Here is a 26,222-nt window from a genome sequence, read left to right as displayed (position 1 = left end):
GGATCCTGGGGGTCATCTAGTCCAACCCCCTGCAATGCAGGAACCCTGTCCATAGTTGTCCCTGAGTGGACTTGAACCATCAACCTTCTGGTTGACAGCCACAAGCACTGACCCACTGTGCCACCTCCAGGTTGAAGAAGCTGCAACTGGTTATTGGAGATTGCTAAGTGATGGGAGAGGAGAGAGCTCTTCTGTCAATAGTAAATAGCTCTGGAAAGGTCTATTCAAAGAGGGGTGGGGTCACAATGTGTGCATAGTATATGGAAATGAATCAAACTCATGAATGGGATACTAGGATTGACAGAGGAATCAGCAGAAGGCATCTGTGACTAAAGGCACCATCAGATGACTTCCATCTCAATTTGTTTACAAAGAGATTAGAGGACATTGGCTACTTAATGAGCATTTGTTCTGGTTTGTTTGTGAGGAGGTTAGATGAGGTTGCATCAAAGCCAGTGTTATCCCACACCCTCCAGTGCATTTCCCTATCACTTGGTCCACATCAGAAAAAAAACCAATCTTTTGGGGGAAGCAGACTTGTTAAGCAAGACCTCCCAACCAACTATGACCTGAATTTGATTTAATCCCACCCGAAAATAGCAACAGTCCTAACTCCTAATGCCATTTGATTGCTGAAGTAATTTCCACATGGCAATAGCTGCTGCCTTGGGTGGAAGAGTGCAGGAGATACTCACGCCATAACCTGGTGGAAGTCTGAAATATCTTTTTGTGTAGCATGCAGATACAAGATTGTACTGGCATGTTTGCTCAACTCTCCATTCCAGGAAGTGCTGCCCACCTGCAAAGGAAAGGAAGGAGACTGTAGCAGTCCTGTTGACATCATGACTGCTTTGAGAAGCTCTAGCAACCAGTTGCTCTGTGAGACTCTTGCTTTGTGCTTCTTTCTGCTGAAGCTCAGTTTCCATTTAGCGCCACTTACCTAGATTAGATCATTGAACTAGATGGAAGGAAACAGGGAGTAACCAAGTCAAGTCCATCATTTACCTTGTGCTGAAGAAGCTCATAAGAAACCATCTGCTGAAGAAGGTGCCGGTGGACTGTGTAGCTCGGTTGTGTCTTGCTGGCTGAGGTGGCTCTCTAGTAAGGAAAACAATGTCAGGCATCCAGCTTTTAGAAAGCACTAGAAGAGGGTGTTCTCTGCATACGTACCACAGACTGGAATCAACTAACTAGGCCCCACCAGTGGAAGCCCACACAAAGACTTCTGTTAGCGAAATGAGGGCTTCCCTCCTCTTCTCCATCCTACATGTCTTCTGCCTCCCTCAATTGACTGGAGGGGGTTCAGAATAACCCCTGAAACAGCACACGGTGGGGGAAGATTGTTCCTCCAGGCAAGCGTTATGTTTAAAGCACACGGCTTCCCCAAAATAATCCTAGGAACTGTAGTTTTCCCCTCACAGAGGGCAGTAAAAAATACATTACTAAATTCAATAAATAAGCATTTGCTGCCCTTTCATGACACCAAAAATCAGCTGCCTGAGGCAGGCACCTTACTCTGCCTAACGACAGAGCTGGCCTTGCATACTCAGTTGCACACACACTTTCGCACAATACTGGGGATTGCTGATCTCTACATGTTCAATCATAACATTGACCCATATTAGAACACCTGACAAAGTGTCTCTTATATCTCATTTACCTTCCTCCGAGATGTATAACCAAGGCAGGGTAGAAATATATGAGACAAAGCCCATACTATTAAAAGACCAATTCCCAATAGAGCTATAATAAGCCATAGCAGCAAAACAACACAGTTTCAGAACATCTGAATGTCATTTGAAAGGGTAAAGTCTTTACCACCTTTGGGAAGGTAACCAAAGACTGGGTCAGGCAAACCTCCAGCAGGAGGTGACAACACAGGAGAAAAAGCCTTGCACTTTGATGCCACGCCAACCTAACCATCGAAGACTATAGTACATAGTTCAGAGCCCCCTTCCCAGATGACTTCATATTGCCCTCTAAATGGTAAGGTGCCACTCCCTTACCCTCTTATGCATAAAAAGGAACTGCAGGTGGCAATGTCCTCGGTTGGGGTAGGTTTCTGTACGAGGTTCCAGCCTGCACCAGCGGTCATCTCTGCCATGCAGGTCCTGTCCAAACAAAAAGAGAAAACAGTGGGCAGATAATGAAAAGAGAGGTTAGGATAGTTCTGGCAGGTGAATTAGAGGCATCATCACTGAATTGTGTTAGGCTGCCATCCAAACCCTGGTAAACGGCTGCTGCACCAGCCTGAAATTGGCACAGGGATTGGGCCAAGATTGGGCACAATGCCCTCATGGGAGAGCAGTAGGGTCAGCTCAGGATCCAGTAGATCCCAGACTGGCTCAACTACTCACCCTCCATTTCGGGGCTTGCTGCAGGATGTTGTGGCAGGGACCCTACCAGTGGCACTTCTGCCCACGTGTTGGGTGGGTGAAACAGGGAGCTGTCACTCTGTGGGCAGAAGCCAACACATACGCCCCATGCCCAAAACAGAGGGGGTTTGGATTATAGCCTTTGATACATTGTTAAAAATTAAATAAATGTATTTTTTGAAAAACACAACAAAGCAATTCCGATTGCAAAACACGCATTTTCAACATGACCGCAGCGTTTAATCAATTTGTTGCTATGGTTACAGTTTGGTAAATTACAGATTTGAACCTGCTCCCTCCAATCAGTGAGGTTGGAGTGACAACAAAAACCAACTCTGGAATCTGGATCTCTTTTAGTGGCACATACCATGCCAGCTGCCACACAGGTCCCATCTTCCCTGGACCACACTGGATTTAAAAAATAATAATGAACCAAGACGGCTTTCTTTATCTAAAGCAGGGATAATTAAACTTCTTTGATTGACAGCCACACTTATCCTTAACCAACCCTCTGGGAGCCACATGCCAAACAATCTCACATGCGCATTTGCAGGAGACACATAGAGAATCCCACCTCCCTAACTCAAAGTTTTGGTTAACCACTTTATGACGTGAATTATTTGTGAGGATTAACCATGGCTCAAGGAAGACCAGGATGCCAACAGATAAAACATTGCCATGAAAATTCGCTCTTCCCTTCCTCACCTGCAGGCGAAGTACCACATTCCCCAGAAAGTCATCCTGCCCTTTGTCCTTGCGAGCTTCCTTAAAAATCCTGGAGAGGAAAAAGCAAACCAGAGAGGGTGAAATGGCAAGGGGAGAAGAGCACAGAATATTGTTCCATTTTGTTCTTTAAATGCCTTTTCTTGCTTGTCCAATAGCCTCTCTGGATGACCTTACATTAACGTGAAAAGGCCCATGGTTAGTACAAACCTCTTCAGGCCATGGAGGTCTGTCAACTCTCCCAGTTTGTGGCGCACAGTTTCGACATCATCATCCGAGTCCCTACAAGAAACAGATTTAAAGATGTAGAAGCGAAACAGAGAAAGAGATGGAAACAAAATGAGAAGAGTGTCAGCCAAAAGACAATTTAGTATTCTGGACAGATGGACTGACATTAGCAGAGTGGTATATTTCTGTGAGGGTGCAATGTTAGGCCTGACCAACTCCACAGAGATCTTTGAAGCCATACAATTCAAATGTCACAAAGGGTACAAGTGCTGTGAGGAATAACACCCAACCCTACTTACCACATGTCTAGATGTAACCAGGCATTCTCTATATCTTTAAACTCCCTAGAAGGTAAAATTGGAACATTTTATTAATGCAATGAATATGCAGTTGAAAATTCACTCCATTTTTATCTCACTTTTCCTCCAAGAAACTGAAAAGTGGCCCATATATAACCAAAAATAAATAATGTTGCAATTAAAGCAAACTATGATTACAGCTAACAATATACCAAAGAATAAGCAGCTGCACAGGCAAAAGAGCTTCTATCAGCCAGTAATGCAAATGAAGGACTTGGGTGCGTTTCCTTCTGGAGAATGTGGTGTTGTCACTCTTCCCAAGGATGCCAGATAATTAAATAGATGGGATGTAAAAGGGCCATTTAAGTCCAGTGTTTCCCAAACCTGGGTCTCTAGCTGTTTTGGGACTATAGTTCCTATCAGGTCCTGACCACTGGTCCTGCTAGCTAGGGATGATGGGAGTTGTGGTTCAAAAATAGCTGGAGACCTAAGTTTGGGAAACATCGATTTAGTCAAAGCGAACTTTCAACCAGGGTTCTGTCTTCTGATACAATTAAGCAACACAGTGCAATATGTAACATTATTTATATTTTGATATATGTGCTTTTAGAGAGTTCAATACAGCACTGTTTTCATATTTTCGGTCTTGTTGCTGTTTATGCATTGCTAATTTTTCACCAGAAGCTAAAGAGGTACCTCTCTCCCCAGAACTTTGGAAATTGCTGATATTGGGAACCACCCTGATAATTTTAATCACCTGCTTTTATACCTCGCTGATGTTTTGTTTTATTCTTTTGACATTTTATAGCGTTCACTGTTTATTTTACGATTTTTACGTGATGCATTTCTGCCCTGTGAACATATGGTGAAGGGCACACTATGCATAAGGATTTATTTATATATTAGGCTTGTTAGCCACTTGCTACCTGAAAGTCTCCATGCAAACCTACATAACACATCTGAAAACATGAATATAAATACATTACACCATGAAAGCAAAACAACCCCCATAACAGCCATATGTAAACAAGCATACCACATTATGACAACCAGCTGATTATAGGCGTTATTTTTAGAATTGTCCTGGATTTGCAGACAGCTATATATATTCATCTATCTGAGTCACCCTCAACCCAAACAGCAGCAGATCTTCTCATAGGGCAACAAACCACTTTCTCTGGGTTTGCCACCCTGCTGAATATTAGTCTGGATCTCATGGCAGTGGTCTGAAACCATGCTGCAAAATGTCAAACTACTAGAGAATCACTTCTCCAATAAGGATAACCTGCATACTACTCCTTTCGCCAGCTGCCAACCCCCTTGCTACTTTCATGGGTGATGCTTACATACACAGGAGAGGCAGATTTGGAGATCTGGTTCTTGCCTGTGGTTCCTGCAAGGACTGGGAAGAGGAAGCACCCCAAATTGTCAGAAGCAAAACACACACTCTTAAGGAAGCAAGACGTACAGGATAAAGGTTTCATTCCACACAGGATTTAGAGTCTGACTGATGATTTGGGTGCGGTGAGTCTGGTCTTCAGGGAGCAGATTCTTCACCACAGCCTTTGATCGCTTTTTGTTCTCTTGACGGGAGCCACCACTGGTGGAAGAGTCCCGAGTTTTCTCTTCTATCCCTAGGAGGCAGTATGGGTCGCTGAATCCTGCAAGCACAGAAGTAGCTATTGAAACGTACAGGGATTGCTTTATATGTTAAGGCCCCATCACCACCAGCAGGATGGGAGTTGGAAAATGTCCTCATGTTCTCAGTGTTTTACAGGGAGAAGCCCATCCTGAGCTGAAGGAGGAACCATATTTTTAGGTTCAAAAGTCCCTTTGAGTTGTCCACTCACCACTGACATCTTTACCCAGAATGCCCCTGGCTTGCTTCACAGTTGCTTTAAGACAAAAAATTGGTTTCTGAAGAAGAAATAGAAAGAATACATTTAACTTGTGAGTCATTCAATCCTTCAAAAAGAGCACAGAACAGATCCACAGAGCAGATCCTGGGAGTTTGCGAACAGACCTCGCAAACAGGAACAAGGATTGCTGGAGGAGACTGAAGAGTGAGCTTTTGGAGCCTGAGGGGTGTGTGTGTGTGTGGCTGATGGCTCTGTGGGAACACAGGATCTGAGGGGGAGGAGTTACAACTGAGAGGAAGCCAGGCTGAGGTAGGAGTTAGCAACCAGCAGCAGTCAAACTTTGCTCATTGCAGATCCTGGGAGCTTGCGACCAGACCTCACAAACAGGGGCATTTGCAAGGGCATTTAGCGGGGGAGTTTAAGGGGAAGACCCAGAGTTCTGTCTCTTGGTGTGCATAGGACCAGAGACATGGGGGAGCAAGGGAGCTGCTGCGGTGACCTGTAACACCTGTGCCATGTTTGTCATTCTGCCAGAGAACAAGCAAGTGCAAGCAGTTAGGAAAAACACTCATGGTGTGTGTGAAGCAGAGCTGGTGAGGGGCATGGCTAGGGAGAAAGTGTGGTCTGGAGAGAGTTATGAGGCCCAGATAAAGAGAAGGTCTGAGTTCCCCTCCCCTTAGACTTTACCTCTAGCTCTTTGACCCTCTGTAGTAGAATATCATGCTCTTCTGGATCCATATTGAAGGCCTGGTTGAGATATTGGAAAAGAAACAATTAGAGACCTACTTGTTTTTATAATACTGCATGAAGTGGGGCAAGTTCCATCACCTCGAGCTCAGTGAAGAGAAACAGCATCGAGCAGGCATGCTAAGAGTAGTCCCTTATAGCCTTGTCACGGATTATTTTAGATTACACATATAATGTAAATAGAGCTGAGGAACTGATAGCTCTCCAGACTACAACTCCCATCACCCCTGACAACTGGCGATGCTGGCAGGAGCTGATAGGAACTAGAGTCCCAACAATAACTGGAGGGCAACAGGTTCCCCATGCTTGGCTTAAAAGAAGAACAATTTGTTACAGTTCTTAGGGCTTCAGTTTTCATTGTCTCTTAATGTCTCAGGATAGCTGCTTGCACATTCTCCGTACGTACATCTTTCCTGATCATTGGATCAGCAGCCTATTTGGGTCAGCTTTAGAGGCTGTCTTTCAAACAGCATCAATTCTGTGCCCAAACAGACACCCATCCCAGTAGAGACCAATTGCTTGCTTGAATATCACCTTTATTGCAAAACATAAGGGGGACAATAACTCTCTGTGGGAGTGGGAAGTAGCAAGGAATTGTGAAAGCCACCTTGAAAAGGGGTGGGTATCCACAATGTCAAATTATGAAATTAAAAGGAAGAGAGGAGAAAGGAACCCTGATGGTGGAAGAGGCAATAATACCCAGATATAGAAAAGGGATGCTGAGGAAAGGTTAGTACATCTTTCAAGTGGCACCAACTTTAAATAAATATTAATGCAGGCTGGGACAGAACACAGAATATGGTGCAGACAGAACATTTTTCCGCTGTTTATTTTCTAAGGCAAGTTGTACCAAAATTATCTACTGCAGAACACCCTAAGCCTAGCCACTAGCTTTCTGAAAAAGGCAATTTCAGGTGGCCTCTCAAACATCAGGCCTTCTTAAGGAGTGAAGCCTAGCAAGTAAAGTTTTGTCTGTTGGCTTCTACTGTCACCATTACTTGCCTGCAGTTCTTCTCTGACAAATGGACTCCATATAGCAGAGAATAAGCACTTTCCTCAGGATGTCATTTGGGATGTCTTGTGGGTGTGATGGTGGTAGGGATATTAACAAAACTGAGACAGTCATTTCTTGCAGTGGGAGGAAAATAAATGGGCAAGGCAAGAACACAACCCCACACAGAGATGGATGCCAGACTTTAGGCTGGATATTAATGAGACAAGATGGACTTGGCTTTCATCTGACCTTCTGCACATATGTGTACAGCTCATCTGGATCAGCAACATGGCTAAGTTCTGGTTTGCCCAAGCGATGGAGAATGGTGTAGAGGACCTCTTCATATAGCAGGGTGCGCTGCAACAGCACATTAGAAACAGATCAAAACAAAGCCAAAGTCTTCTGGGTTACTGTCCCTGCATTCTTACTTTATTGTGGATTGGTTAACCAAAGGGAACCTTGAACAGAATAAGGTTGTTGTTCATAAGGGAAGGGTTTTTCATACTAATAATCCATTTTAACATATCTCAGGGCTGGATTTCATGATGTAGAACCAGAGAAGTGGAAGTAGCCAGAAGGCCATCTGATTCAAACCAATTATCACATGGCAGAACCCCCTTTCCAACCTGCCATGACCAACTCCCTTCCTTTTGGACTAACACAGCACTTTGACTTCAGCTCTAGAGGCACGCCTATTGTGTCTCAAGGCAGACTGATGCCAACAGGACCTTGGAGGAGGGAGATTCCAATGGTGCCCCAGCACCTATCGAGATCATCACCCAGAAAGCTGCCCCAGTCAGAAAGAACCTAATACACCATGACTGGCCCTACTCTCCAATGCTAGATCCTCAAAATCCCCCAGGAGCAGAAACAGCAGCAGATCTGAGTAGAGAACCAGCCCAGAAAGTGCAAAGTGCAGCATATATCTGACAACACAATGCCTCCCTTCTCTTGGTGCTACTAAGGAGAAGGAAGCCAGAAACAGTATGTGCTCTGGATCAGCGCCCTGCTGCTGCTGCTCCTGTTTGGGGTTGGAGAAGTAGAATCAGCAATAAAGCTGCCCAGCTGGTCCCCAGCAGTTGCTGTGACTCATCTTCTGTCTGTTGTCTGTGATGGGAGCTGTCCAGCTAGAGAGTCTCTATAGATGGACAGCTCCCCTGCTGCTTTGGATGACTTGCTTCCTGAGCTCTGGGCTTGCCAAGAAGATGGAAAGATGGAGCAAAGCAGCAACGATGATCAGGAGTTACAGTCACACTAACCAACCTAACACAGTGAAGTTGACAGTCTGCCACAACAAACTAGGAGCTCTGCACAGGAAACAGCTCCAGGCTGTATGGCATGGTGTGGGTGTGTTTCACACAGGGTGGATAAAAAAATCAATAATATTTTTTTTAAAACGGATTTTTTATTTAAATCGGATTTTTAAAATAAAATGCTTTTGGAGGGAAAATCTTTCTAAAGATAGCTTTCTATTTAAGTTACATTATAGTCCAAAGGCTATTCATCAGGATATAAGGATTTGTTTTAAGTTTTTCAGTCTAAGTTTTTTTTAAAAAAAATGTTTAACCACAGCAGTTAACGAACATGGATACATATGCTATAATGTTATTGTTTTAGTTAAATAAATTGTTAAATGATTATTTTTCTCCTTCCATTAAAGTACAGTAGAAAAGTTGTCCAAATATAAATAGTTAATTTATTAAGCCTCATAATAATTTCATAATTATCTGTTAATGTATTTGTAATAGTATAACCAAATCAGTTATTTTTTCTATAACTGTAAAAACTGTAAATAAAAACTAAATTTATTATTCCAAAAATGAAACCTTCATCTGGTTGTAAGCTTTAAGATTATACCAGCAAGAATTAGTCTTTCTGTAAAAAAATGATTTAAATCAAGTCTTACTGACTAGCGATTTAAATCTTACTGACTTGATTTAAATCAAATCCACCCTGGTTTCACGCTGAAATACACCTCTTCATCTCTGCTTCTGACACCTGAGAGATACATTTTTAGGACCCACCCATCTTTTTCTATTTTATTTTTTTGTAAGTTTTAAAACTGTTTTAAACTGTATGTTAAATTGTTGTAACCAGCTTGAGGGCCTTACAGTGATGGGTGGGTAATTAACAACAACAACAACAACTTCACAACAGCTAGATACCTAGATAACAAATCTGTCCCTTTTTCTAAAAACAGTACATAATATTCGAGCTCACCCACTGAATCTGGCTGTATAACCCAGACACACACACAAAAAAGGGAAAGTACTATTTCACAGAATGCATCATTACCTTATGGAATTCATTGCCTGAGGGTGTGAAGGCAGTCAATGAACTAAATGGCCTTAAAAGGGATTAGACAAATTCATGGAGGAATATGTGTTAATGGCTATAAGCTGTGATGGCTAAATGAAGCTTCTAGGTTCAGAGCACAGGCAAAACAGTCTCTGAATAGCAGGTGTCAGGACACCTACAAACCCTTCTTTGTATGTTTTCCAGAGGCATCTACATATGGACCACACTTTTAAAGCACATTCCTCCGGCCAAAGGATCTTGGAAACTAGTTTCCACTTCACAGAGCTACAATTCCCAGCAACTTAAACAAACTACAGTTGCCAGGATTCTTTGGGGGAAGTAATGCACTTTAAACGCATGGTGTGTGCACAGCCTCCTGGGTGCCCATTGTTGGAAATAAAGCTGCTGAACAAGTGGTCCTTTGGCATGATCCACCAAGGCTCTGTGATTGTATACTATTAGGAATGAATAGATTCTTACCTCTCTCTTAGAGAATTTATGAGACAGGTCCATCTGGGGAAAACAAAAGAAAAAGACTTTCATTGACAAGCTGTAATCAGTGGTGCTGTCAAAGTAAAACTTTGGGGCAGGAATGCAGGGTCTTACTCAGCAGAATGGATCAGGAGGGGTCCCCAAATGGGGCAAATGCATTACCACAAATGCTTACCACATTGTAACTTTAAAACTAACACAAAAAACATCATCAAAATCAGAGATATATATACATAAGCAAAAGCAAGTTTTTTTTAAAAAAATCATTATGCCATATTTAAAAGTCGTCTACCTTCCCAAATAAATCTTATTTTCAATAAAGACAGAGGGGGAAGAAAAGCAGAATGCAATTACAGTGGTACCTCGGGTTACACACGCTTCAGGTTACAGACGCTTCAGGTTACAGACTCCGCCAACCCAGAAATATTACCTCAGGTTAAGAACTTTGCTTCAGGATGAGAACAGAAATTGTGCTCTGGCGGCATAGCGGCAGCGGGAGGCCCCATTAGCTAAAGTGGTGCTTCAGGTTAAGAACAGTCTTAGGTTAAGAACGGACCTCCGGAACGAACTAAGTACTTAACCCAAGGTACCACTGTACTCTCCTTTTTAACACTCAAACAATGCTAAATAAATACAAAACATTCTATAGAGATGTGGGTGCCTTAAAGTACAAGTGGAGATCCTTTCCCCAACACCAAGTACACAGAGCATTTCCCAAAATATGGAGCAAGCCTGCAGGGCATCTAGGTTCTCAGGTAGACATACATCTCAGGAACTTTTAGAATAAAACAACAGCCAGTAACAATTCCGCTATTTGTCTCGTGAATTAAGGGCAGCATGCAATGAAGTAATTCCATTCGAACACAGACTTCTGGATGCACAATGGAACTTTCCTTCCCTCTCCTTATGCCCCCCTTTAAGCTGTTCTGGGGTTTCCCCCAACCCTCTGGAGCAGCTATGGGGAAGGTCCAAGGGCTATGCAGGGAGAAGTCTTTGCACTCATGGAAAAACTTCATTGGATACTACCCTAAATGTTTACATTTTCTTACAAAAAACAGCTCTACTCCTCTGTTTTTCACATGGTAAACAACAACCAAAACTACAACAACACAATGGGTTATAGGCATTAATGTTTATTGCAAGCAATCTTACGGGGATTGGGCACAACAGAAGGAAACCTGGAGCAACCTTAATTACTGACAAATTACTATGGTAAAAAGACTGGGAACAGTAGCTTGAAAATGAAATGATTTCCTTTTATAGGTCTGCTGTGTACTTTACACAAGAGACAGAAACTGAAGATGAGGCTTTTCTGACTGTCTGCCCAGCAAATGTACTGCACAAGAAAACTGCTGGGAGGTTGTCCTCAGCCTGAGGAATCACCAGCTGGAGAAAGTGAGCAATAAATGCTGGCATTATATATGTGAATTCTTAAGAGCCCAGACAAGTTAATGAGGAGTATTAAAAAGATGCACTAGTAAGTCTGTGAACCTGGTTTGAAAAGCAAGAGTACGCAATGCTCCCAAAGTGTATTCCAGGAAGAAAATGATTTGGCTGCCTTGACAATTCATCATTATTAACTACAGCTAACAGCTATCCACCCTCCCAGTTTGCAGATAACACTGCAAGTGCTGTATGTATAGAATAATGGTCCTGCGCAAGGAAAGTGGAAGGAAACCAATTCCACACGCACCCATTGCTCCCACAATACAGTGGTACCTCTGGTTACGAACTTTAATCATTCTGGAGGTCTGTTCTTAACTTGAAACCATTCTTAACCTGAGGTACCACTTTAGCTAATGGGGCCTCCCGCTGCCACCAGCGCACAATTTCTGTTCTCATCCTGAGGTAAAGTTCTTAACCCAAGGTACTACTTCGGAGTTAGCGGAGTCTGTAACCCGAAGTGTTTGTAACCCAAGGCACCACTGTAGTCTGTAGCTAACATAAGCATGCTAGCTTCACTAGAGTTGTCCTGGTAGTCAGGAGAAAAATGCTTCAGAGGGAAGGGTGAAGATCAGGTAAAACTGTGGGTAGGGGACAATGTGGTGCATACCCATCCACCCCCCATTTGCAGCTTCTGGTTGGTTGCAATCAATACCCCCTCAACACAAAATAAGGCCATCATGAGCACTGCCCTGGAAGGCAACAAGGACATGTGCCAATGTTTCTTCCTAATTCTGTCCTGTATGTTCCACCCACCATGAGTGATCATGACCTTCCATTTGTTTTTTAGAACTTTATTACAACTTTAAACCTAACACAGCACACACACACAAAATCATTATCAAAGTCAGCAACATATACATAAGCAAAACCAATATTTTTTTCTTAATATATATATATATCATTCTGCTTTATTAGGAAGATCTAATACCTTTCCTAATTAATCTTTTTTTCAATAAAGCCAAAGAATAAGAAAAGAGAGAGTCAACAGCAATGGCTTTCAAACAATGCTACATATTACGAAACATTCTAGAGCAGGAGTCAGCAAACTTTTTCAGCAGGGGGCCGGTCCATTGTCCCTCAGACCTTGTGGTGGGCCGGAATATATTTTGGGGATAAAAAATGAACAAATTCCTATGCCCCACAAATAACCCAGAGATGCATCTTTAATAAAAGCACACATTCTACTCAAGTAAAAACATGCTGATTTCCAGACCGCAGGCTGGATTTAGAAGGTGATTGGGCCGGATCTGGCCCCGGGCCTTAGTTTGCCTACCCAAGTTCTAGAGATGTTGATACCTTGACTTCCGCTTCTGGTCTTAGAGGCAGAGAGGTATGTGTGTTATTTTTAGCAGCTTTGCTGTGTGCTCTCTACATTTTCCAGGTTTGAGTGCTCATTTGGTTTTTTAAAATATGGATTTAGTTTTTTTAAGATCCCCGTCAGACATTTTCCACATTGTAAAAGCAAACACCACTATAAAAAGGGTTGTGAGTTGCTGCTTGCTGACTCGCAAGTTGTGCTTTCTTTCTTTTAGAAATAAGAGAACCACACTAGGCCATAACCACAGCCGTAACTGGTTAGTGCAGGGGGGTGAGGAAGTGGAAAGGAGTTTTACGGCACAGCAAGAACAAGACTTGCTCCAAACAAAAAATTTTTTTCTTTCCAGTAGCACCTTAAAGACCAACTAAGTTAGTTCTTGGTATGAGCTTTCGTGTGCATGCACACTTCGTCAGATACATGCATGCACACGAAAGCTCATACCAAGAACTAACTTAGTTGGTCTTTAAGGTGCTACTGGAAAGAAAAAAATTTTTTGTTTTGACTATGGCAGACCAACACGGCTACCTATCTGTAACCAAGACTTGCTCCAATGAGTCTTTGTTTTCTGATTAGGAATTTAAAAGGCAGGTTTGCATCAATAGTATTCTCCTCCCAATTCCTAACTTGCAAGGCATTAGAAATGACCACAGGAGGGAAAGGATACTGGATCAGATCAACAAGTTATAAATTGCTTGATGAACAGAGACTAGCTACTTGTTAAGCCCTGGGTGGCTACTGCAAGAAAACGTGGCATGATTGTCTATGGACAGTGGAGATATTATTTGTCAGGACCATTCCTTCATCAACTAACCCACTCGGAGGAACTCCACCACCAGGAAGTATTTAACGCTAGCTGATTTTGCACATGCAAAATTAACAAGTTACACCAAATGTTATGCAAGGACTTGACAAATATCAGGAAGCAAAAAGCCCTTAGATGTTCCTTCACGATCTGGCTCATGTGGTCTGCACACTATTCTTTTTCAAGACTGCAACTGCCTGGGCATCTCATCCCCTGCCCTGCAAAAGGTAGGTCAAAGCTAGACCTCAAGGTAAGAACCAGTAGCTTAGAGAACTGGGCTTGATGTAACAAATCCAGGTCCAAAATCCTCATTAACTAGCTCATGGCCTCTCAGCCTAACCTACCCTGACGGGTGGTTGTGAATCTAAAAAGCTCTTTAGAAGAAATATATTAAGAAATTTAAGAATGGGATCTAAAGCACCCCCAAAGGTTTCAGTATCTCAGCAGGTTGAAGCAGAACATGAAAGGTAGGAGACTGAAAAGCAAGAGCTGTAACTAGCCACTAAAGAACATTCTAAAGTGAAAGAAAAGACTACATACTTTTTTGTTGTCTTTCCCAGGGGTTTCCCCCACCGGGGTCTCTCTGTCAGCCTCCATACTTGGCTGGTCTAGGGAAGGCCTGAGCAATAGGGAAAGCCTGAGCAAGTGGAGGAAGATGCCAGAGTGTATATACTCTTTAGAGGCTGAACCCTGAACTCAGAAGTCTGTCCCTGCCAGCACAGTGTTCCCATCAGCTCTCACATGCTTAAGAGGAAACCACACTCTTTTATCACACTCTGACCATTGTGACAGCAAACGGAAATGTACCCGGCCCTCTTTCACAGTTACTGAGTTGTCATTTCTCTAGAGCATGTGGAGACCTCTGTCAGACTGGTGGCTGGTTCAAAACAAATTTATCGCCCTCTCTTTGATTATGCATTCAGCTGCCTTGAGAGTTACACCAACAGGGGTGCAACATAAATCCTCTGCACAAATAAAACAAATTCATATTCATGTTGGAAATTAGTGCTGCATATCCCCATGTGCTAAGGACAGGCTGAGACCTTTGAGGAAGCACTCTCAGATCCCAAACAGAGCACATACCCTTTAGTCCTCCTGGCAAGGACAGACTGAACCATTCATCAGCAGCTTTCTCCCATCCTTTCACCTGCCTCAGTGCTATGAGAAGCTACCTTCCCCTCTTTACTTTACCCCCACACCTGTGATGTATGCAAAGGTCCTGCACTCCTACAGGGCTAAGAAAACTCCCTAGGTAAGCAAGCTTAGTAAATAGTGCTTGCTATCATGTTCAGGTTTAACTGCAAAGCATTTCCCTTCACCAGTTCACCATGTGGCTCCCACACCTTCACCATGTGGGTCACAGAGATCTGTCTCTTTTGTGCTTTTGCACACATATGTCAACACACTAGCAAATTAAGTGCATCCCCATGATTCCCATCCACACGAGTGAGTGGTACTTGATGGGATGTATTTGCACTGTGTCTTGTGCACACGGCCAAGTTTTCTGAGATACAAGTTTCCTATATACCAGACTTGCAGAAAACAGTGGGTCAAAAATACCACACAAATCTGTGTGTCATGTGGGCCCCACCAGCAGCCCATAGAGGAGCACCTGACTAGCAGAAGCAGGATGTGTCATGATAGATGGCACCCAGCAAAACATCACCACACATGTTAAAAAACCTCCCACACAATGTGCTCCAGTATGTCCACAGTTGGCTAACTTGCAATTTTAGGTTGGATTTATCCCCTACTCCACTGCCCATTCCCTCACCATCCATGCATCTGGAAAATCCAAATTGAACGGGGGTGGGAAGGGCAGGCTGTCATTTGCATAAGAACAACACTGTGTAGATGATGTGAAGAACTTATATATATATATATATAAGATGCCTCAATTCCACTACCAACTGCCTTCTGTACACAGCCACAGTACCTGCTTTCTGAGTTGTGATGAGTAACCTTTCGGTCTCTGCCTCCATTTCCTCCCACGCCACAGTAGGAAGCGTAGAAAGACATATACTCAGTTTCATTCTGTGTGAAGAATCTAATGTATGATGTTTCTTCCCCACACATCCACCAATAAGAATTGTGTCTGCTGTTGTTACTTAAGAACAGACACAGCTCTTACGATCTAAGAAAGTACGTGGTTTCAAAGCCAACGTTGCCTCACTGAAACAGGCAGGAAGAAATATGCATTATCTGCATCAAACAAGCAGAAACTTCCACTTTACTCTTTTTAAGCACTGAAACTCAGCTGTACGGTATATCAAGAACTAAAATCAGACCTCATAGTTGTTTCAGTTTTCTAAAAAGGATAAAGGAGAATATATCTGGAAATCTACGTGACAAAGAGCAGCAGTCTTTTCTCTGGTTTATGACTGAGACACCCTGAGGGTTAGAGACAACGTCTTTCTTTTCACTGATGGGAAATAGGAAGATATATTGTTCACATAAATGGCATTTTGATCAGATTGTAGTCCATCATATAACTGCATGTTATTATCACTTGCCAGCATCAACTGCTATCCTAAAAGCTTGCTATCAAGACTGGAGACCTCACTTCCTCTTTCTTTGAAGTATCATAGAGAGGAGAGAAAGGAAGATTAAATGACTTGGCATATAGCAGTGATACTTCCACTGAATTCAGTGTCGTATTTACACTTGGCATGTTTCTAGTCCCCATCAACACCCAATTTTATTTTTTTAGCTTATTGTAAAAAATATTTATGAACCACACTTTGGGCAAAAATGGGCCCCCAAGGCAACAATTAATTAATTAAACAATATAATTTATATACCGCTCTATGCACAAGGCACAAGTTGGTTTACAATGAGCAAATGTATATTTTATAAATCCATAAAACAACACAATAACAAATCACTAAAACAGTTACTAATAGCAGCAACAGCAAACAGGTCTGTCCTCCTCCTAATACCTGGCTATAACGCTTTGTCTTCAATAACCACCTAAAACTATAAAGAAATGGGGCCAGACATACCACAGTAGGGAGGGAGTTCCATATATGAGGAGTCACCACTGAAAAGGCCCTTTTCGGGGGGGCACATCATGTACCTCATCCTGAGGAGGAACCATCAGGAGGGCCTCATCTACTGATTTTAAAGCAGGAGCGGTTTAATATGGAAGATAGTGACTTAGATTTATAAACTTTTACCTCAAAACTTTAAAGCCGTATTGTAAAAAACATTTAAAAAACAACAGAAAAGTTTATTATATTTATAATAATCTGAAAGCCATGTGGTACAAAGAAGTTTTAATGGCTTTCTGAAAACTAAATGAAGATGAAGCTAGTCTTGTCTCGCCTTCCGAGTGAGGGAATTCCATAATAGGATGCTGCCCAAAGGACCTGTCCAATTTCCCCATAAACCTAGCTTCTCTTGGAGATTGGGCATATAACAGGGCCTATGAATCTGATCTTACATTACAGGCAGGTTCATAAGGAGGAGACAGTCTTTCAGATACCCTGGCCACAAAAAACTAAGGGATTTTGAGGTAACAAACAGCACCTTGCATTGTACCTAGAAACAAACTGAAAGCCAGTGTTGTTGGTGCAAGACCCGATACATGTTGGAAATCCAGCCTGGCAATTCCTCATATTTAATTAAATGAAAAATTAGTCTGGACCGTTTAAAATACGGCTTCAAATAATTTGTTTTTCCAATAGCTTCTATTTTCCATCTATTTGCTTTGGCAGCTCTGGTTAAAATGCCAGTGTGTTTTCCACTGCAGTTGCTGAGGTTACTTGCTGTCAACCAACCACAAATCCCATAGAGAAAATTAGTCATTCACATAGCCTGACATGCCACCTTCATGTGTTTCTGCTAGTGCAGTACTAGCAAATTTTAAAAGAGACCTTTATTCTTAAAATTTCAGAAGTGAAGTTCCTGGGCAATATCTTATATCACTCAAGTTGATTCAACCTTCCTCTCTTCCCCTGCAGCCCATTTGCCCCCCATTTTGTTCCAGAGGGTCCCCCAACACTAATGTGGATAAAGTCAGGAAGGAGAAGCACCATTTGTGTGAATGGACATCTGCTACACAAACGGAATATAGGGACGCAAGTGGCGCTGTGGTCTAAACCACCGAGTCTCTTGGGCTTGTCGATCGGAAGGTCGGCAATTCGAATCCCCACAACAGAGTGAGCTCCCGTTGCTCTGTCCTAGCTCCTGCCAACCTAGCAGTTCGAAAGCAAACCTGTGCAAGTAGTTAAATAGGTACTGCTGCGCCAGGAAGGTAAACAGCGTTTCCATGCGCTCTGGTTTCCATCACGGTGTTCCGTGTGCCAGTAGCGGTTTAGTCATGCTGACCACATGACCCGGAAAGTTGTCTGCAGAGAAATGCCGGTTCCATTGGCCTGAAAGCGAGATGAGCGCCACAACCCCATAGTCGCCTTTGACTGCACTTAACCGTCCAGGGGTCCTTTACCTTTTTTTTTTACCTTAACACAAACGGGATGTCAGACACCCTAATTTTAGCTATTACTTCCAAAAACAAAAAAAGGTAGAAGAGGAACCTTGTCTAGGCAATATGCAACAGCCAGAATAAAGCTAGGTCACTGAAATTCATAGCATTGTGTAATAGCTGTCTTTGTCCTAGTGTCTCTGTCCTGCTGGCCCTACCATTAGACAGAGTGGGCAGCTTTGGAGGATGCTGCCTAATTGCCCAAATAGAAGTAAGATTGAACCATCACTCTGGTTGTCTTTGGTACATGGAATGGAGGGGCACCATTTGGTCCTTTGCTTAAGGCAAAATATATTGAGCCGGCCTTGTGTAGAAGCCTCCAGAAATCCTCTCACAGCTATGCAGTCATTATATGCTGAGGGTTCACAAAGCCCCACTCTACTGGGTTCTTTTACTTCCTCATCGCTCATGTCTTATGTTTTGCTTACCCAAATTATTCCCCTCTAGCAATAGCTTGTTTAAATTGGGAGTTCCTTCAAACTATAAGTAGCAATGTTGGAGGAACTGCATTAGGAAACACTGATGTTGAAAGAAGTTTCATTTCTTCTTTTGTCTCACAAGGAAAAAGGCTAGTCACTCAATACATGTATTAGGACAGTTTCCTCTCACACTAGCTGAGCTGCCAATCTATTTGCTCTTCCACATCCAGCCGCAAACAACCACCTGTAGCACACATTTCATAGATAGAATTGCAGAGACCACTGCACGTGCTAATTCTACCAATCAGAAAATCTTAATATATATGAAAGAAAGAAACAAAAATCAATCCTAAATGTCTCAAATTAAATTGTCACATTTTTTCCCCCTGGCAAAGTTCCTGCACTTAATCACTTTTTGACAGACATTTAGGGTTGTAATCCAATGAAGCCACCCCATTAGTGCATGGACTTCCACTTGTGCAATGGAACTTCCTCTCACTCTCCCCACCCCCATGCCCTCAAATCTATTTCTGTTGGTTCCTCAAACTCTCTGGAGCAAATAGGGGACAAGAAGGGTGGCAGTGACTTGCCCAAGGACACCCAGGGAATTTTAATGGATGAGTGGGGATTTGAACCCTGGTCTGCCTATCCTAGTCTTATACTCTAACCTGGAGATGTTGCTAGGTGACAGCTCCCCTCATCCTTGGCTTTTGGCCATACTGCTATGCCTGATGGGAAATGGAACCCAACAACACTTGGAGGGCCTCGGGTTCCCCATCCCTGTTCTAACCACCACACCACACTGGTTCTCAATGGGGGAAACTTTTAATTTAGTAGTAAAAGTACTTTCTGCCATGGTATTACAGTTAAGAGAAAAGTTGTGCCATTCAACAGTTGAGTAACAGGCAGTGATTCAAGACACTGAAGGCCTGATAAGAAAACAAAAAATGTCTATATCCCTTACACACACACACACACACACACACACACACACACACACACAGTCAGTCAGTCAGTCACCCAGGTGTTAAATTCCACAGCAGCAGCAACCTTCTCTCTGGAAAACCACATTTGCTTGTTTGTGCTAAGAGCCACAGTCTTGTGTGAAATGGGGCAATATTGTAAGTTACTGCTCTCTCAAATAACAACCACAGCCTGTAAATATTTTACTATGACAAAAAAACTCAAGTTCAACCAATTTTGGGGTCCCAAAGCTGCTTTCGCAGTAACATTCATCCTAAATGTTGTAAATGAAGCAACAGAGAAAGCAAACTCTGCTTAAAACAGGGCTAAAAGTTGGATCCTATGCAACTCAGAAGCAAGTCCCACTGAGTTCAACAGGGCTTATTCCCAGATAAGTGTGAAGGACTGCAGCTGCACAGCACAATCTTATATACATCTACTCATTAGCAGATCCCAAGATTTTATCCCTGGTGTCTCAAGGTTTGGCAGGAAAAGATGCCTACCTAAAACCCTGGAGAGTCACTGCCCGTCAGTGTAGATCATACTGAAAGGGATTGACCAATGGTCTGACTTAGTATAAGGCAGCTTAATATGTGCTTACCTCTTGTGTCGGTTGTCTTGTAGTTCTGTCCTTCTTTTGATTTTATTGTGAATTGCAACCTAGAAAATAAACGAGCAGAATTTTACACACAAAGACAAAAAGAGGTTTCAATGTGGTTCCCTCCTTCTTTTAAGCCTAAAGTGAAGTAGGTTGGTCTGGGGAAAGTTTGATCAAATGATTATTGTGCAAAACTATGGTATTTCAGTCACACTGAGCTGGGAAAAACCATATTTGCAGCGTGATGAAACTGAAAACTGTAATCACTCAGTTTCATAAACTTGACATAACAGCACATGTGTACTTGAAGCTGCAAAAAATTGTTTGTATCTTTCTTCTTTCTTTGGCCTTCACTCGTAGCCGAGCAAGATTGTCTTCCATAAACACGGTTTTAACAATGAGTCCGTAAGTGACTGCGGAGGCCAATTCTGGATCCACATGAGAGACCACATATCTATATAGCACTATACTCCGTCCTCACTGGCAGCGGCCTCCAACTTAATGAAAACTACATTCATCATCATCATCAATTACCACATTTATACCCCACCTTTCCTGTAAGGAGCTCAAGGTGGCATGCATTTGAACCATGAAGACTTGCAAGTGTCTAACTTTGGATGGATCATGTCCATATAAGCACACTGAGAGTAAGAGCAAAATAATGACTAGTAGATATCTACAACTTGGGTGGTATTAATATTGACTGAACTGTGTCTGTATATATATATTTTTTCTTTGCAAAGAAACAGAGCTATGTTTTATCTGCATGTAACTGCATTTTGAAATTAAGGCAAGTTAGAAGCTGCTAACTGTTTGGCAATTCCACAAGCGAGGACTACATATTTCAATAACCTAGTAGTTACTCCTATGCCGAAACAACTCAATGTAATACTGAAATGAATATGTGCACTCACAGTGATGTTTATAAGGAGCTGAGAGGATGGTGACCAAGGTCTTTACTTACGTCAATCACCTACAAATCATCCTAGACCTATGAGCTTTTCCACTGGGTAGTTTTTGAGTTAATGTAACTGGAATTACTGCTCCCAATAAAGAACAGTTTGACCTAGACACTTGTCCTTCTGAAGTTCTCAGAAATCAAGAAGTTTCCCAATGACAATGAACACATTTCTTTCTTGAGAACACTGTGTGCAGAGTCTTTTTTGTGTATGCACCTAGAAAACGCTGGAGACGTCATTTCTATGCTGTTTTCGGCTGGAATTAAATAGTACCTTATTCTTACTGCGCACTTGAATGCAATGAGCACACAGGAAAGAGTGGGCACCAACCATCCACTTCATCTAGTAGAGAGAGACATGGTGAGCTTCTTCCTTTGTTGGCCCCCTTGTCAACAAGAAGATAGGAAAGGAGAATCTCTTGACTGCCCCTGTTTTCATTTACAAAGAAAACAGAGCTGACAAAGAATCAGTAATTGAAGTGGGTGCACTGTCATGGACAAAGTGAAGCAAGTTTGTAGCTGCGTTGGCTTGTATGACAGGAGTGTGGGATGACTTTAGGGTCTATTGGTGTGTTTATAATTCATGGCACTAGAGAGCCGACTCATGGTCTGTTAATATATAAAGTATAATTAAATCATAAAGTAATCCTAAGTATGCACCCATGTTCTTGCATAAGAAGTGCTTTATTGAATCAGAATGATGGTCTTTCTAGTCCTGCATTCTTTGCAAGAATCTCACCAGGCACCATAATCCACCTTCTGCTTACCACTGTTTATTTTATTTTTAATCTTTAGCATTTGCAGCCCATGGACCCTGCAAGTGTGGAGGAGAGGAAAGGAGTCCCACTCTCCCACAAGGTGATCAGGCTAAACAAAAAATAAAACAAAACACCCTACTGTTGTAATCATGGCTAATTGGTGTTCTATAATTTTTTACTTTGCTCTGTTACTAGTTCTTAGATGCTTTTTTTTATTCAAGATGCGGAATTGCACCTGAAAAGCAGGCATCATTCATCACAACCTGACCCCTTTGAGCCCATCCCTCACCCTTCAAGCACACTTCCAGGACCTCTATATACCCCAGACAACATGGCCCTTCTCTGACGTAGCCGTTGTCAATGCTGTGGTAGGAAGCCTGCCAACAGAAATTCAGAGCAGAATGCTAAAAGTGTGACTGATGGACACATATCTGAAGAAAAGAGTATGTTCCACTATGGTATCTGAGAACTGTATTTGTTGTGTGGCTTGGATTTAAATCTGAAAGGGCTTAAGTACATGTTTTTAAAAAATAATTAGGTGAAGGGGGGGAAAGAGGCCATGGTGACATGAAGAACTGAGAGACGGTGAAGAAATTTAAATCCAACACAACCCCAGTATCTCCATTCTATCCCACTGTACAAACATACATCATTTTATTTGTATGCCGCCTTTGCATGCTCAAGGAGGCTTACAACATGGGGGGAAATCACATAATTACAAATATAACAAAAGTAGCCATAAACAATAACTAAAACATCAAAAAGTACACAACCCAATTGAACAATTTCAACATAAATCAAAAGGAGATCTAAAATTAAGATCAGGCCAGGCGGGAGAAGGCCTGTAAGGCAGGCAAAAGATCTTCCAGGACTCACAACCGAGATGGTCTATGCACTGTCATTCTTTCCCCTCCTGTCACCAGAAGCAAGAGTGACACCTGAAGCTTCCTATAACATACTCCAGTCCTGATATTCCTTGGAGATGGGAAAATTGCTACTGACGGCAGACACATCCCCTCTCCACATATCCTAGAATAGAACCAGGCAGAGGGCCTTCATGGTAGTGGTGCCCGCCCTGTGGAATGCTCTCTCATCAGATGTCAAGGAAATAAACAACTATCTGACTTTTAGAAGACACTTGAAGGCAGCCCTGTTTAGGGAAGTTTTTAATGTTTGATGTTTTATCATGTTTTTAATATTCTGTTGGGAGCCGCCCAGAGTAGCTGGGGAAACCCAGCCAGATGGGCAGTGACGGAAGTCCAGCCGTCATTAAATGGTGCACAGCATAGAAAAAAGACACAGAGAGCCAGCAAGTATTTTCAGGATGGGATGAGCAGCTCCTTCGACCACTCTCCTCCGATTTTATTCTCCTTTGTTCCCCTCTCCCGCATGGCCGTTTGCCAATGTCTCACGTTACCTCATCCGGTCATGGCTTTTACTACACCCATCACCATACAGTGGTGCCTCGCAAGACGAAATTAATTCGTTCTGCAAATTTTTTCGTCTAGCGAATTTTTCGTCTTGCGAAGCACGAAATCCCATAGGTATGCATTGAAAATCAATTAATGCGTTCCTATGGTCAAAAAAAGTCCAAACAAAGCCAAATTTGGTACAACAAGAGTTTATTAAGTGCTCTTTAAAGTCACACATACTGTAAAGAGCATTTCAAAATTCAAACCCAGAAATTTTTTTTAAAACAGCAGAGTGGCCCAATGGTCACAGAAAATCATAAAAATGCAGGAAAAAAAACACAAGCTTCCAGATTCTTGCAAACCCCTCCCCAACACCAAGTCCTTGAATTCCAAACACCCCAACCCAAAATCCAAAACCCCCCAAAAAAGTTTTAAAAGCTTAACTTACCAAATGGCTGCAAAAGAAGTTTTGGAAAAGCTTCAAAAATCACCAAAGTCTTTAAAAACCTCAAAAAAGGCTACTATGTACTCTGCGTTCTATGAGTTGCTCCTCGAAGTCAAGTCGCAACTGTATTAACGGTGTTAAGAAAAAGGAAACAAACTTGCAAGACGTTTTCGTCTTGCGAAGCAAGCCCATAGGGAAATTGTCTTGCGAAGCAGCTCAAAAAACGGAAAACCCTTTCGTCCAGCGAGTTTTCCGTCTTGCGAGGCATTCGTCTTGCGGGGCACCACTGTATAAGGTAATCACTGCCCAGAGGAAACACAACTCCATATAAGGTCAATACATTCTATATATTGTCAGGCCCAGAGTGCTGGTCATCGAGGTCAGGGGGCACCCTGCAATATTACAAGCCTCTGCCATGGCTTTATGACTCCCACAGGGCGGGGTATAAATTACTACTACTACTACTACTACTACTACTACTACTACTACTACAATAGTCTGAGTCCTCTCCTGCCAGCCCTGTATCATACTAAAACGCCAAGTGATTTCCTTGTACAAAGACTAACTAACCTTATAACTAGCAATTAATATAACAAAGCAATTATTATTTAATATTTCTTTTATCCTTTTGGCACAGTTCCCACCAACTGTCACTACTCTGTTCATAGACCAATATTTACTCCGAATGACCATGCCTGGAGAACAACTGGTGGGGTTTCAAACCTTGCAATAATGATGATGGTGATGATAATTCCAGCACAAAATAGTCATTTCACCTATTCTTTACTGGTTCAACTTCAAAACAACCCTTTCCAACATAAATAGAATCGAATACTTACCCCCACCCATAACTGGTTCTCGCACACAATCTTGAATGAACCAGAGGTACAAAAGTCCTGAAAAGCAGTCAGTGAAACAGGGATGAGGTGGGAAAATACAATGTTCAAAGCTGAGACTGCTGCCACCCAAGGAGTACTCTTCTTACAGTCAGTTACCAAGGGGCCACATTGCCAAGAATATTAGTCAAGGTCCAGGCCAGACAAACTGTACAGAAGACAGCAGCAGACCAGCCACCAAATCTTTACAATGCAAGGGCACACAGGAAAGTGAGCATTCAACCTTTCCCCTGCTCAGTTTCTCCTCAGAAACTGCTTCTTTCTGGGTTTTTCCTTCCAGTGGGGCTCCAAGACCAGAAGTGAGCATTCAACCTTTCCCCTGCTCAGTTTCTCCTCAGAAACTGCTTCTTTCTGGGTTTTTTCTTCCAGTGGGGCTCCAAGACCAGAAGCCTCGAATACACAAGCTGAAGGTTTTTTTAGGAATGTACGATTTCCCAGACTAGATCAGTCAACTGGTTTAACTTGTTTTGTCTGACCAACAACACTTGCTTCAATTGCAGCTACAATGCTGGACAGCTTGCTGTTTGTCCATAATGATCAATTGCTAGGGCAAAGAATGCCTGCCTTGTTGTCCTTCCCTAGAAGCTATCGGTATAAATCCCAGGAGCATTCACAGGGAGGATGTTGAGTCTTAGGTCCCATCTGCACATCAACACATTTAAAGCAGTATCATACCACTTTAAACAAACATGGCTTCCCTCAAAGAACCCTGGCAGCTGCGGTTTCTGAGGCCCCAGTTCCCCTCACAGAGTTACAATCTCCAGAATTCCTTGGGACTGATTGTTCAGCCACTCTGAGAATTGTAGCTCCATGAGGGGAATAGGGGTCTCCTCACAACTTTCTGCACACTTAACAAACTACAGCTCCCGGGATCCTTTGAGGGGAACCATGACTGTTTAAAGTGGCCCGGTACTGTTTAAAATGTATAATGCAGAGGTGTCCCTTAAATCAGATTTTGCACTGAAGGGCAAATATAAAATCGACATTCCCTGGACTGTACAATTTGAAAACGACTCGCGTTTTCTATTCCACACAATCCCCACATGTACACAACTCAGCATCTGAAGCTGACTACACCACTCAGATAGGAAAATACCTTCTCCTCACACTGGGTCTGTGCCTTTAACAGCTACCGGGCCAGCAGAGGCCACAGCTGTAGCTTATCAATGATTGCATCAATATAATTCCTGCCTTAAAAAGCTGCTTGATCATATATATGTGCCTAAGTTCACTGAAATCAACACACTAACTTTTCACATAAGATTCCAAATTGGCAGAGCTAGTTAGGTGAACCCCACCCAATGAACCTAAGTTAGGCGTGTCCATTAACTTCAGTAGGTCTAGTCTAAGTAGCAGTAGCTTTAAATACCACACATTATGCCTGGGTATCGGTGCCGCAGTACTGGTGACTGATTCTGCATACCAGCTGCTTAAGTTAATAGTGAGCTCTCAGACCTGTGTTCCCCTTATTTCTTCCAGAGACAAAGGAAAAGAAGAGACCGTGGGCTGAATAAGGCTACTGGAGAGCAGTGAAAACACCTGCTTAGATTACTATGTTTTAAATAGATTTTTAAAAAAAAAAAATGATTTTGTTTTTGTTTTATTATTTTTGTTAACCACTCTAAGGGGTCCCCCCCCAGTCAAGCCATGTATAATTTTTATGAAATAAACAAAATATGATATGGGGTAGACCAAAGCTCATTCTGGGG

General features: G+C 42.4%; 1 protein-coding gene across 7 annotated transcripts in view; it reads right to left on the bottom strand.

Moving 5' to 3' along the window:
* UNC13D (unc-13 homolog D) overlaps nucleotides 1–26,222 on the bottom strand; it is a 59,971-nt gene that overhangs the window by 23,796 nt on the left and 9,953 nt on the right. For 3 of the 7 annotated variants that reach the window (XM_083598105.1, XM_083598103.1, XM_083598102.1), the window contains exons 2-13: nucleotides 20,048–20,106; nucleotides 10,004–10,036; nucleotides 7,475–7,582; nucleotides 6,172–6,231; nucleotides 5,476–5,542; nucleotides 5,094–5,286; nucleotides 3,626–3,670; nucleotides 3,309–3,380; nucleotides 3,081–3,150; nucleotides 2,007–2,111; nucleotides 1,006–1,098; nucleotides 696–799 (exon numbers count right to left, since the gene is read on the bottom strand). In XM_083598105.1, the coding sequence (XP_083454231.1) occupies nucleotides 696–799; nucleotides 1,006–1,098; nucleotides 2,007–2,111; nucleotides 3,081–3,150; nucleotides 3,309–3,380; nucleotides 3,626–3,670; nucleotides 5,094–5,286; nucleotides 5,476–5,542; nucleotides 6,172–6,231; nucleotides 7,475–7,582; nucleotides 10,004–10,036 (950 nt within the window). In that variant the 5' untranslated portion in view covers nucleotides 20,048–20,106. Of the gene's footprint in view, nucleotides 1–695; nucleotides 800–1,005; nucleotides 1,099–2,006; nucleotides 2,112–3,080; nucleotides 3,151–3,308; nucleotides 3,381–3,625; nucleotides 3,671–5,093; nucleotides 5,287–5,475; nucleotides 5,543–6,171; nucleotides 6,232–7,474; nucleotides 7,583–10,003; nucleotides 10,037–14,121; nucleotides 14,327–20,047; nucleotides 20,107–21,276; nucleotides 21,377–24,456; nucleotides 24,773–26,222 lie in introns of those variants that run through there. The other 4 variants (XM_083598101.1, XM_083598104.1, XM_083598106.1 and 1 more) reach the window with 4 other exon arrangements.

Source organism: Podarcis filfolensis (genome assembly GCF_964270895.1).
Source record: "Podarcis filfolensis genome assembly, chromosome: 2".
In the NCBI taxonomy this organism is placed as follows: Eukaryota; Metazoa; Chordata; class Lepidosauria; order Squamata; family Lacertidae; genus Podarcis; species Podarcis filfolensis.
The sequence above is the reverse complement of the archived record's forward strand: the minus strand, read 5'-3'. Positions and strand labels throughout refer to the sequence as shown.